General features: G+C 38.8%; 1 protein-coding gene across 1 annotated transcript in view; it reads left to right on the top strand.

Annotated features, from left to right (window-relative positions):
• Positions 1-786: 786 nt before the first annotated feature.
• Positions 787-12,943, top strand: part of LOC145672403 (very long chain fatty acid elongase 7-like) — a 35,725-nt gene continuing 23,568 nt past the window's right edge. Inside the window, exon 1 of the mRNA XM_081741558.1 lies at positions 787-896. Within this exon, the coding sequence (XP_081597684.1) occupies positions 830-896 (67 nt within the window). The 5' untranslated portion in view covers positions 787-829. The remainder of the gene's footprint in view (positions 897-12,943) is intronic.

A 12,943-nucleotide genomic window follows, 5' to 3' on the forward strand; every position in this document is an offset into this window, starting at 1 on the left:
CGCACAAAGGACAATCTCACAATTCCTTGTGAAGAAGCTGTATACACTTATTCACCTTTTGGTCCATATGAAACATACGAAGTCAGAAAACTCTCACCTCCAGGAAGTCAAAGTAGATCCATTGCCTTCAGCAAAGCAAGGACAGCCGATTGGAATTTACAAAATTTGCAGACTTGCAGTTCTTGAAGCAATTCTGTGAGCCAGAAGCTCAATAGTACTTCAGTTTATTGAGAATACACAAAAATTACGTTAACAAAGACAGGGAGTAAGTTTCAGTAAAGAACTCCCCCTGCTCCATATAAAAGAGACAAGGTAAAATATTATCGCTATGCATGTATTGTTTATTCAAGAAAGGTTTTGTATTTTTGTTCTGTAACTGTATTTTTTTTTTTTTTAAATTATTGGTAACAGTTAATCATTGCAATCTAATGACTGTAGGATTCAGGTATATTACCTAAAAACATATTTGGGTCATTTTCGATCATTTTTAAATCTCCCCCTCCCCTTCCTTATGTCGCACCATGAAAGTGAAAAAGATAGAAACCATCCCAGGGCCGAACCTCATCAATGTTGAAAATTTGATCGAGATTGGTCGTGTGGTTGAAGAGTTATTAAGTCACTTTCCTTTTTATTTATGTAATAATATATGTGTATCTTATATATACAGTATATAAGATAGATTAAATTTGCTTGTTGGCTTTTTAAAGAAGTTAGCTTAATTTTATAGCATCTGTATTTATTGGTGGCACACTGTGTTTTACTAAAACTCTCACTTTCCGAGTTCTTTCTTTCCAGAGTTGTACATGCCATCCAGAAAGCTTCTTCCAGAATGACCGTCACAACATACGAGACCCTTCATTACAGTGACAACAATACTGTGTTTTACATGAAGGCAGGTTAGTATGGAAACATTTGAATACGGTTCTTTGGGTTATTATCCCATCTAGAATACTTCTCACTGGATAATTTTGCTTATTTATTTCTCCAAAAGTGGTTAGAATGGAAGCTCTGGAAAGTAGTGAAGGTCACACCCGTATTCCACATAAAGTAATCAGACTGCACTCTATATGATTAATTTTCTCTTGGTTCTGACACAATATTTTGTAAGCTATTGTGCAGGGTTTTTCTTGGTTATGTTTACGTGTTCAGTATCACCAAGCAGGTGATTTTTATACGCTGAGAATTTAAGAGTAGACTACATTGTGTAAAAATAATGGTTGAAAAAAATGGAATATTTTTCAAACTATGGTCCGTGGACCACAACTAGTCCTCTAAGTCAATCCTCATTAGTGTTGCCACGAGACGAGACGAGACTTCAGGCTGTCTCGTCTCGTCTCGTGCAAAGCATGTCTCGTCTCGTGTCTCGTCTCGAAAAAATGTGCTCGTCCCGTCTCACGTCTCGTCTCGAGAGGTTCTGTCCCGTCTCGTCTCGTCTCGTTTGTCTCGTTTTGTCTTGTCTTGTCTCGTAAAAAATATAGCAGCATACCATGGGAACGAAAGTAAAATGTAGCAGGCTGCACCATACTAATCAAGATACAACTAAGTTACAAGTATTACCCAGAACACAAAGACAAGAAATGTCACGGTACCTACACCGAGAAGCCTTCACCTCTGGTGTATGTGGTAGTCGGTTCCATCTCGGTTAGTGCCATGTGAACTTTGTGGTGGACAAACATTGAATGTGTGTGGGGACCACGGTAGAGCGTTCATCTCTGGTGCTTGGGGTCTCAGGTTCGATCCCAGCCCCCCAAGTGGACTTTGTGGTGGACAAACACCGTGTGCGTGGGTTTTCTCGAGGTTCTCCCGTTTCCTCCCACTTTCTTCATTCCACCATTTCATTCATTGCTAATCATCACTGTCTCCTTTAGCCTAACCGGCATAACCGTGAGATGTAAAACTCTAAGATTTCATTTCATTTCATTTCATTTTTCGAATGTGTGTGTTTTCTCGAAGTTGTCTAGTATCCTACCACTTTCTTCGTTCCACTAATTTTCCCATCATCATCCATTCGGCCAAAGTTGCCTAAAGGTCTTAAAAATAAATTCAAATAAGCTCACAAGGCAAGGACAAATAGTTTACAAGATAATATATCTCTGCTGTTAGTTGTCTGAGGCTTCTCGACCCTGTCTTTTTTTTTTTTTTTTTTTTTTTTACATTCTGAAACATTGAAATTTGTTTCACCACTTCCAATATACGAATATACAGCAAATTGCTCATAGGTACGTCGAAGATGAAGACACTAATGTCAAATAATGTTTACACGACAAGCAAATTTCGATGTAAAGGTGTCACCATCCCCGACACTATCGTATACTATCAGCCCACTTGCTTTATAGAGAGAGAGAGAGATGGAAAGATATATAGATAAATAGAGAGATAGATGTGTGTACACTTTGATTTCATATATTCCAGCCTGTAGGTTTCACAGTGTTAACCCATAACAATCCAAAAACTACTTTCCATTTTAGCATGTTTAGATTTGTTGCAATTATTTTTTTTTTTTTAGAAAAAAGCTCGGAACCAAATAATTTTATTGAGTAATGGAAAGTATTTGATTGAAATTTTATGTTACTGCACAGTAAGCTCTACTTAAAGTGCCATAGTAATGGGAGCTGAACGACACATCGGACGAAAGAATGCTTGGGGTCAGTCTTCACCTCCATGGTTCAAATATGTTCCCATAACGGCAAGGGGGGTGCTACTATGTGGTGGTTGCCCCGTTTGTGTAACAAACTCATGACAGTACACCCGGATTAGCTAGTGGCTAAAAAAAAAGTTGATTTTTGGGTGGGCATTTTGGACTAAAGTTTCTTATATTGTCGTGATCTATTCGCAATCATACAACGTACATCTTCATACCAAGCCGAGCGGTCTGCGGCGATAGACCATGGCTTGAAGGCCCCGGGTTGAGTCCCGGAAGGGTCATGTGTATGGATTTTAACAGCATTTGTTTTTTCGTATTGTGTCAGGGAGCGAAATCGTATGGGATAAAAGGATTTTAGTCTGAAAAAATTGGAGAGAATATCCTCCCCTGGATACTTTCATGGGAGTAAGGAATTAGTAAAAATATAGGATATACATTTTATAGCAGGTTTAAAAATATGGTTTGGGTATCGTATTTCTTTTCTGTTAATTATGTTCTCCAATGTTCGAATTTTGATCAGTCTCATGATATTTTCTGCTTTCAACGGAGTTCCATGAATATTATACCAAATGTTCTTTAAACTTATCAAGTTCAAGAGGTTTTCTATGCCTGTAAGAAACAATTTCTGAAGATAACTCAGGTCCTAATGAATATTATTCACTAGGAAAGGGAAGTATTCCCCTCCTCTCAACATGGAAGCAGAGGGCAATTTCGCACTCTGGTCAGATCAAACATTTCCGCGTAACAAATCGAAGGTCCCCCTGTAAAACCTCTTCACCTAAACTGTTATTGTTAGTATCATAAATTTGCTGAAAGCAAACAATTTGAAGGGTTCGTCGATAATATCTTTGCTTTCTTTGTCCTTCGCCCGCCTTCCAAACGAAGAGGTGAATTTTACAACATGACTGCTTTATAATAAGCGAGCGATTGGTAAAATGGTAAAAGTGTGTTTTTATGTGTATGAGTGTGTGTGTGAGAGAGAGAGAGAAAGAAAGAGAGGGAGAGAGAGAGAGAGAGTGGGAGAGAGAGAGAGAGAGAGAAGACAAAATTTTAGTTGCAAGGTGACATAGTTCAATTGCCGTTTTCGGTTCATATAGCAAAAAGAATACCGCCACCAGAGAATAAAGACAAGTGTAGTCTGTTATGTTCTCTTCCGCCATCTCAGCCAGAACTTTCAACTACAGCCTGTGATGAGTGTAGACCTTACCCAGTTTTCAAATTGAATAGATGGTGGTGGTAGTTCGGTTTCTTGACCTTTTAAAAATCTTCCCTGTCTTTGATTTTGTTTTTCATCATTCCAGCCAGAAATAGAAAAAATGAGAATTCCTCAGTTTACAGCAAGGGGAATTGGGGACAAGACATTAAGGATGATATTCCTGGAAGCTCATGTATCACGATTGTTTCATTCAATAGACAGAGGACACTTTCCTATGAAGGCTTTTCAACATGTTTTCTCACAAAGGGGATTTTCCTTTTGCAATCTATATGACCACTGGCAATTTCAATCTTGGCCATTCCCGTCAGGGTTTTCATTTTCGAGACACGAGACGAGACGAGACATTTCACGAGACGTCCCGTCTCGTCTCGTGTCTCGTCTCGTTTTCGAGACGGGACAAGTAGTCTGTCTTGTCTCGTGTCTCGTATAAAAGGGTTCTGTCCCGTCTCGTGGCAACACTAATCCTCATGGATTTTCTTAGGTTGAATATCAGTAGAGACGGTACGTGCGAAACGTTAAAAAAAAATGTGTATATCTTTCACGAAACCTCAAATTTATCGTTTCAGAGCCAGAAATCGCATGTATATTATCGCGAAATTTTGTGAAATTCGGCATTACTTGCGATAAATGAGAATAAAAGCGAAAAAGTGGAATTCCTGTTAATTATTGCTAATAATAACTAAAAAGTGCTTTTCCAATATTAAACAAAAAAAAAAAAAAAAAAAGTTGCATTTACGAAAGAGCTCTGCGAGTTATTTGATCCAGGAACTATTTCACTTCATAAAGATGACAATATCAACAAAACTAAACTGTTATTTATATCCTTGACTGTGTTTTGTGGTGAAAATGTTTATGATCTGTTGGTTGCTTACTGTGAATTTAAAAGTAAGGTTATTGAAGTTCTCAACAGTGAGTATAAAGAAGTTGACATTGTATCATTGTTATTTGCTGTCATGTCGCTTTGTTCAATATGGTTGCCAGTCTCGAGTGTTGATACCGAGAGATTCTTTTCCAAGTATAATATGATTGTTACTGACAGGAGAACAAACTTAAAGAAAGAATTTCTAATGTCTTGCTGCTAGTCATCCTTTAACTAAGGATGAGGTTAGAGAAAGTGTTTGAATTTCTGCATCAAATTCTATATTTCAGTGAATACATTAGTTAGAATGTGCATCTAATAAAAGTATATCCTTATTTTTGTATTAGATATACACCTTACTACCAAAAATATACTGTTTACAAGTTCCGTAATTAAAAAATAAACTTGTGCTACATTTTAAAAAATAAATGCGAAAGTTGTGAAAATTAATACTACAAAATATCAAAATTGTTGCGAAAAAGTTTCGTCTCTAAATATCAGACAAAAAATATTTTTACAAATTTAGTGAATTGCATATAGTCGAGAATCGCAAACAAATCTAGATAACACAATTTAATAAGAGGTGCATTGTAATAGGTCATAGACTACTGAAATTCCTTAATTACTATCTTGTATATAAACAGGAAAACTTCTGTATATTTGTTTGTTTGTCTGCTATACAAATCCTCATTGATGACTTGGCATACCTCAAGGTAATTTTATCGAAAAGATTGTAGACTATATGGACCTTTTTGATTCATAAGGGGGAGCAGGCGCTTTGAAGGGGAAAAGGTGGATTTTTAAATTTATGTAAGAAAAATAGAGAATCTGACGAATTACTCATGTTTGAGAGATCGAACTCGATATGTAAGCAGGGGCGTCATTTCAGACTTTGCTTGAAGAGGGCAAGAGCACCACCGACATAAGATTTTCACGCTTTGTACTAGTATATTAGTAGACAATAGATTAAAATATATGTATTCCTCAAACTCTTGGTGGGGGGCAATTGCCCTCTCCGGCCCCCTTTAAATGACGCCCCTGTATGTAAGGTCATTTCCAGAAACAAATTTAGAGACATGCATGATTTGCAATGTGGAAGAAATACTGCGAGGTTGTTAAGATATCTGTAGGGGGTGGGAAAGGGTGACATGTAAAAGTTACTCAAAAGGACTTATGTTACTTTCAAATCCACAGTCTTCCTTGTCGCTGAGGTGAATAGTGACATTCCTCATGCCGTCTTGTGTTCAAATTCTGTCCTCATTGACATGGAAGTGGATGAGGTGGCATGAAAAATAAAGTGACCCTAATGACCGAGGTTAGTTACGAATTCACAGTTTTCAAAGTCACTAAGTTGACTGATGTCAGTTTCAATGGCACCTGAACCCGAATTTTGGCCCCCGGTAATTGTCAAGAGCCAATACTTGTGGATATTTATTTTACTCAATTCTTCACATTTTGACAGGGGCTACGCCAAAGGCGTTGCTTGTTGTTACTTATTCTCCTCAATTCCTTGTTCTCAAGTATTGCATATATATATATAAGCATTATTCTTTCCATGTCACCCGGGTATTTCCGCTAGTTAGAATTAAGTTTTTTAAAAAAAACTAACGAAAATACACTTTCTTATTGTAATAGCAACATAAAATAAGAAAATTGTAATTAGTACTATCTTAAACATTTGCTAAACGAGTTATGGCTCATTCTCTATACTGGTCTATGCTCCTTTTTAATGACAAATTTGCTTTCGAAAAAAAAAAACAGGAGTAGGGTGTTCTTTGCAGCATTCTGACTGATTCAAGTAAAAGTGGGTCCCATTGGAAAAATGTTTGAGTTTCGCTAGTCTTTGTGGTCACAACTAGGTTAATTCTAGGGATGCGCACGAGACAAGATTTATGGCTGTCTCGTCTCGAAAATGTGCCGTAAAAGTGATGTCTCGACTCTGAAAATGTATATTTCTCTATTGGAAGAGCTGTGTCTCGAATCGAATTTTATCAGGAAAATCCAGTCTCGACTCGTCTCGTGCGCATCCCTAGTTAATTCTATATTTTCCCCCAACTACTTGCATCGAATTTCGTGTCATACGGAAAAAAAATGATGGAAAACAACAGGATGGTTTCGAAATGTGAGTGTAGGGAAGAATGGAAAAAATAGCTGGTCGAGCGGAAAACAAATGAGAGCGGGTCGAGAACAAACTGGTGGGGAGGAAAGAACACTGTTAAATATTATTGAAAAGAGAGAGAAAAGATGGTTGGGATATTGGCTAAGCAGGAACTGTATCCTGAGGGACATGCTAGAGGGTATGGTGACAGGGAAAAGTGGGTGAGGGTGAAGAAGTTTACAATTAATTGACGATATAAAAACAGAAAAAAAAAACGCACGGGAAAATGAAGAGGTTAGCGGAAGACCGTGGAGCATGGAAAGTTCTCAATAATGGCAGAATACCTACAGGGTTTGTATGATAAGTAATGAGACCAGGTCTGGAAACATTGTTTTATTGATCTGATCTGTACAGGGACTTAAAAGCTTTCGAAGTACTCTCCTCTTGCGTCGATGCACTTCTGCAATCGATGTTTCCACGCTGCAAACGCCCCCTGGAAGTCAGCAGCCGGCATGTCCTTTAGAAATGTGGTCACGGCTGCTTGGATGGCTGTGACGTCTGCAAAACGGGTTCCTTTCAAGCGTGGCTTCAGCTTCGGGAAGAGGAAGAAGTCGGCCGGGCTCACATCTGGGCTGTAGGGTGGTTGTGGAAGGACTTCCACCCCAATCCGGGTCAAAAAGGAGGTCACTAAGAAGGCGGTGTGGGCAGGGGCATTGTCGTGATGCAACTTCCACCGGCTAGCGATCGCCGGTCTTTTCCGCTTGACGCTCCTGTGCAGTCTCTCAAGGACTTGTTTGTAGAAGGCGGCGTTGACGGCTTGTCCTTGGGGTACAAACTCCTTGTGGACCACCCCCACATTGTCAAAAAAAACAATCAACATTGTTTTCACCTTTGACTTCGACATTCTGGCCTTCTTGGGGCGCGGGGACGCAGGAGTGTGCCACTCCGCGCTTTGACGTTTCGTTTCAGGGTCGTACTGGAACACCCACGACTCGTCACCTGTTATGACGTCATCTTCAAAGTTAGGGTCACTGTTCATGAGGTTCAACAGTTCCTGACAACAATCAACACGTCGTTGCTTTTGTTCGTCAGTCAACACTCGCGGCACCAGTTTCGCACAGATTTTTCTCATTCCCAATTGTTCCGTCACAATCTTGTGCACTGTTGTGTGGTTCATATCGAGTTCATCAGCAATCAATCTCAACGATAATCGACGGTCTGAGTTCAGGAGATCCCTCACTTTTGCCACAGTTTCGTCCGTAGTCACTGTTGTCGGGCGTCCAGCCCTCTCCAGATCCTCAACGCTTTCCCGGCCGTTCCGGAACGCACTGTGCCAACGAAACACCTGGGCTTTGGATAGGGCTTCCTCTTTGTAGGCCTCCGTGATGAGAGAAAGCGTCTGAGTAGCCGTTTTCCCCAGGCGAACGCAAAATTTGATCGCATAACGCTGTTCGATGGAACCCTCCATGTTTGTTGATTTTCCGCCGTGACAAGAATGTTCACAAGGGCTTTGTCCAAGGCTTGTCCGCGCTCCACTAAGGCTCGGAGCCAACTGACGCGCGGTGCGTTGCTTTGCTCGGACCCCCTCCTACATCCTCCATCACCGACAAACCCGCTCCAGCGACACGCGCGCCGCGGCGCGGCGAGTCTCATTACTTATCATACAGACCTTGTATGATGTTGATGATCATTACGGATAAATTATGATTTCTTTGATAAGAAGAGCTTGTTGGTAGTGTGTCTTTGGCACTGTTGAATAAGCTGAAAACCAATTTTGTACTGTTATCTTCCGCTTTTTTTTTTTTTTTTCAGATTATGATTGTTGTTGAATAAGATGAATAGTAATGATAGTATAAAAAGACAAAGAATGATTAAGGAATAATAGAACATGAATAAACACAGAAGCAATACAAAATGAAATGACAAAGACTTTTGTACGCCCTAAGTCATATTAGATATTGTCAACAATTACAAATATTAGAACGTGTTATTCTCCATTTCAAAGAAAAGGGGTTGTAAAACAATTTCAAATTTCGTCAGGTGCTTGACGAGTTTTATATAAGTACAGGGTGAACCCTTATAATTTGCAGTCATTAAAAATTTTTATTTTAAGCTAAAAATGAGTAAATGTATATGAAACAGGACTGCATTAAATATTATTCTCGGCCGGCAGAGTATTTCTCCATAGAAGAATGAAGTTATATTTTATGCTTTAAAGTAAAGCGTTACTATTGTTATACCATAACCAGTGCAATTTGAAGTCATCTTACTGTGAAACTCACTCGGAATTCCTAAAAAATACAACATACAAGAACCATTCTACCATATTTTTCCCTATTCTACTTACCTTACCCCCTTTCCGTTATGATATATGCAAAAATTGTAAATAACCTATGGTCCCTTTTAGACGACGGTGTTTTTCGTAATAGTTACCTACAAGTATGGACGGAAAGAGTAACAAAGGAAAATATTTCAAAACAGGTAGGAGAGAAGAGGACGCTTTTAGCCAACATCCTTCGTAGGAAGGACAATTGAATCACACTAGAGACCTGCACGGGCCGAATTTTTTGTACCTAGGCCCGGCCCAGCCCGAGCCCAGACCGGCCCCATAAGTTTGTATTAAAATTCTTGTCCCAAGCCCGGTCCGGGCCCGATAAATTTAAAAAGTTTCATTTTGTAACATTTTTCACGGGTACAGTTCTTCAACGTTTATCTTTATTCTAATTATCGTTTAACGAAAGTCAATAATTATTAAAGAATTGGAATTAATCGGTCCCAGCCCGAATACGCGACAAAACGTACTAGCGACAAAACGTACCACCGACAAAACATACCACTTACCCTGAGGGCTGCTTGTAAAGGGTTTTCTAAAAACACTTTAAATAATGACAAGCGACAAAACGTACCACTTGCCTGGAGGGCTACTTGTGAAGAGTCTTCCAATCAGCCATCAAATAATGTCAGGCGACAAAACGTACCACTTGATAGGACGGTATATAAGTATATTTGTATATCGGCCAAAATAAGGTTACAGATTGGTGCTGAGAAAAGTACCGATGCAAGACCAAGACTAAGACTAAGGCTAAGACTAAGACCATGCCTGCAAGATTCTTGCAACACCAAGACCATACCTGCAAGATTCTCCCCAGACCAAGAGCAGCAAGAATCTTGCATATGTAATATTTGAATATTTGCTGATTTCCATCACACTTTATCCAGACTTTGGACCAGAGACGGATAGGCATTATTAGAGGGGCGCGGGCGCTTTCTCCCACAAGGGCCATCAGCATCTCAATGTCACAAATCAATTGCATAGTTTTCTTTCTACAGTAAGTCAATAGTATTAACAGTTGACAATTAAAACCTGATATTCTTTCATCAATATATATTCTGAATTGTTCAAAATATTATATGAAGTTCAAGGAGAACGTATACTATATTACTAAATTAGCAGATGTTTTAGTGTACTAGTTTTTGATGCTACTGTGTCTATCACTTTTACAATCGAAATATTTTTTAATAAATATTTTTCAACAGGTATCAACAAAATGTTTTCAAATGTTCCTGAGACATGGTACTAGCTAGCCGATTTTTAATGTATTTCAGTTTATTTCAATTTTGAAAAATTTCTTTCACATGTTACCTGAGTTACGGGCAAAGTCAATAAAAATTTATATGCTGGAAACCTGGATAAGTATTACTGCACAAATTACAATTCTGCAAAATTAAAAAGCAGCACATTGGACAATTTTGCAACACGTTTTGCATTCGCTTTCCTTGTAAACAAATGTATTTTCTCCTCATTCTGAATCGCTTGCACCATCAGCACAGTCATTTTTCCTCGCATGTGCTCGTCATCAAGACTGACTTTCAAGGATATCCACGTTCTTCAAAAGTCCAAGAAAATACGTATCCTTGAAAACTTCTTAACTGAAGTTTTTCAGAAAATATGTAAGTTTATCGAAAGGCACGTATGGAAGTTCTGTTACTTGGTTGAAGTGGCTAGGGTCCAAATAATCCATAAAGTACATTGCTTCACGAATCTTGAAGAAATACTCAAAACCACCATGTCCAATATTGTGTTGAATGCTTCGATGCAGTACCTGGTCATTGGATAGAAGCAGCTTCATCTTCATATTCACAGGAAAAATCTTCGTCCATCTCTGAAGGCGAATTGTCGACAGGTCAATAGAAAAAAAAAGAAAAAAAGAAAGAAATCACTTTCTAAGTCTTCAAATTTGTTATTGGCCCATTCTGCAAAGCTCAATGCTGCATTTTTAACGGATTCAAAATCATCTCTCTACTCTTTTAGTTGGAACAGAGTAGTCTGCACCATCCGATAGGACTACACTAGCAGCATCCTCTATTTGGAGATAGTTTGAGAGAGAGGTCGTCACTTGAAATATCTTAAGGAACATTTCTGCTGTTTGAATTGTTTTGAACTTGAGAAGATCTTTTATATATCCTTTCGCTTTACACCTAGCTTTTGGTTTGATATTTTCTGTAGAAGCAATTTTCTTAATTGTTATCGTCAACTCTATATACAAAGCACTTTTTGGATTCGAAAAATGACCAAACTTTTTCTAAAAAAACAGTGTGTTTTCTACCATCTTGTTTCTGCAATTACTGTAAGACGCCTTTGTTAACATTTGATCTCCCAAATGTCCATTCTCTGATAAGACTCACGCATAAATATCGCACAGTCATTCAGCAGAACAATGACACAGAATCAATGCAACTTTTTGTCAGATCACATAAGACATGATTGAGTATATGAACGTAACACCACACGTGTAACTGAGTTTCTTAGTAGTTAAGCGGTTAGCGTATGCGCCTTTTTCGTGGGAGACCTGGGTTCGATTCCAGGCGAGAGCTCATGTGCTTCGGATTTCCCGTAAATCAGTATGTCCCGTCTCATATAGCCTCGCTGCTAAAAGGACCGTTAAAATCAACTGAATCACACGTGTAACTGATCATAGGTGAAGTGAAAAAAATCTGAATATTGTCCTTGCATGTTACTTGAGCCATCGGTTGAATTTCAAATACACTTTTTAATATCAAGGTTCAACTTCTGCAGAATTTCCAGCAGTAAATCGCAAAGACACTGGCCTGTGGTAGATATGCATTTTACAATGACAATACTTTGTTTAACAACCATTTTAACAACATACCATAAAACAACTGAGCACTGGCCTGAAACTACTATATCTTGAGTAGTGTCTAATAGAACAGAAAATATTGAAGCTTGAGAGACTTCTTTCGAAATATCTTCTCTGATAAGTGTGCTGATAGCATTCAAAACATAATTCATCCCGTGTTTAGTAAAAGTTATGCGACCACTATCCTGCTTACTTCCTCGTATATGACTTCTCGGTGACCTTATCGAAATTACTTTTAAGCGGAAGATCAAATTTGCTTAAGAAAGCAATAATATCCAAAAAGTTTCCATGATCTATAGCTGTGTCTTTCAGTTTATAGGCTGTTACATTTCCTCTGTAAATGAGCCCTCTTTTACCAATGAGTTTCTGCACTTTGACAACTCGATACATTACCTGTCTGTTCTTCTCCACCTTATACTGCTGTTGTTTTACCTGTTCATGAGGAAGTAGTTTCTTAACATGAGGTAGTACGTTTTGTCGCGGATTAAATATCCGAAATGTTTTAATTAGTCCATGACAGGTTGTAATTTTTATAAGTGGTACGTTTTGTCGTGGAATAAATACCAGAAATGCTTTAATTAATCCATGATAGGTTGTCATTTATGACAGGTCGTCAAAAGTGGTACGTTTTGTCGCGAAAATTCAAGTGGTACGTTTTGTCGCTGGTACGTTTTGTCGGGACACCCCCAGCCCGGCCCGATCTGAAGAAAAATCAGTGTCAGCCCGCCAAGTAAGGCCCGGCCCAAAGAAATAACAGAGTCGGCCCGCGGCCCGGGCCGGACTTCGGACCTCGAGCCGAGCCGGGCCCGTGCAGGTCTCTAAATCACACACACATCTTGCGAAGATATTATCTTCTTCGTGCGGCCATAATGGGAAAGATGGAAAGAAAGCAAAGAATATGAAGAAGAAGAAGAAGAACATAACTGATCAATGATTTGCAAAATAGAAGAAAGTTTTAGGAGTTAAA

The sequence above is a fragment of the Thermobia domestica genome, chromosome 16, assembly GCF_964235325.1.
Source record: "Thermobia domestica chromosome 16, izTheDome1.hap1.1, whole genome shotgun sequence".
In the NCBI taxonomy this organism is placed as follows: Eukaryota; Metazoa; Arthropoda; class Insecta; order Zygentoma; family Lepismatidae; genus Thermobia; species Thermobia domestica.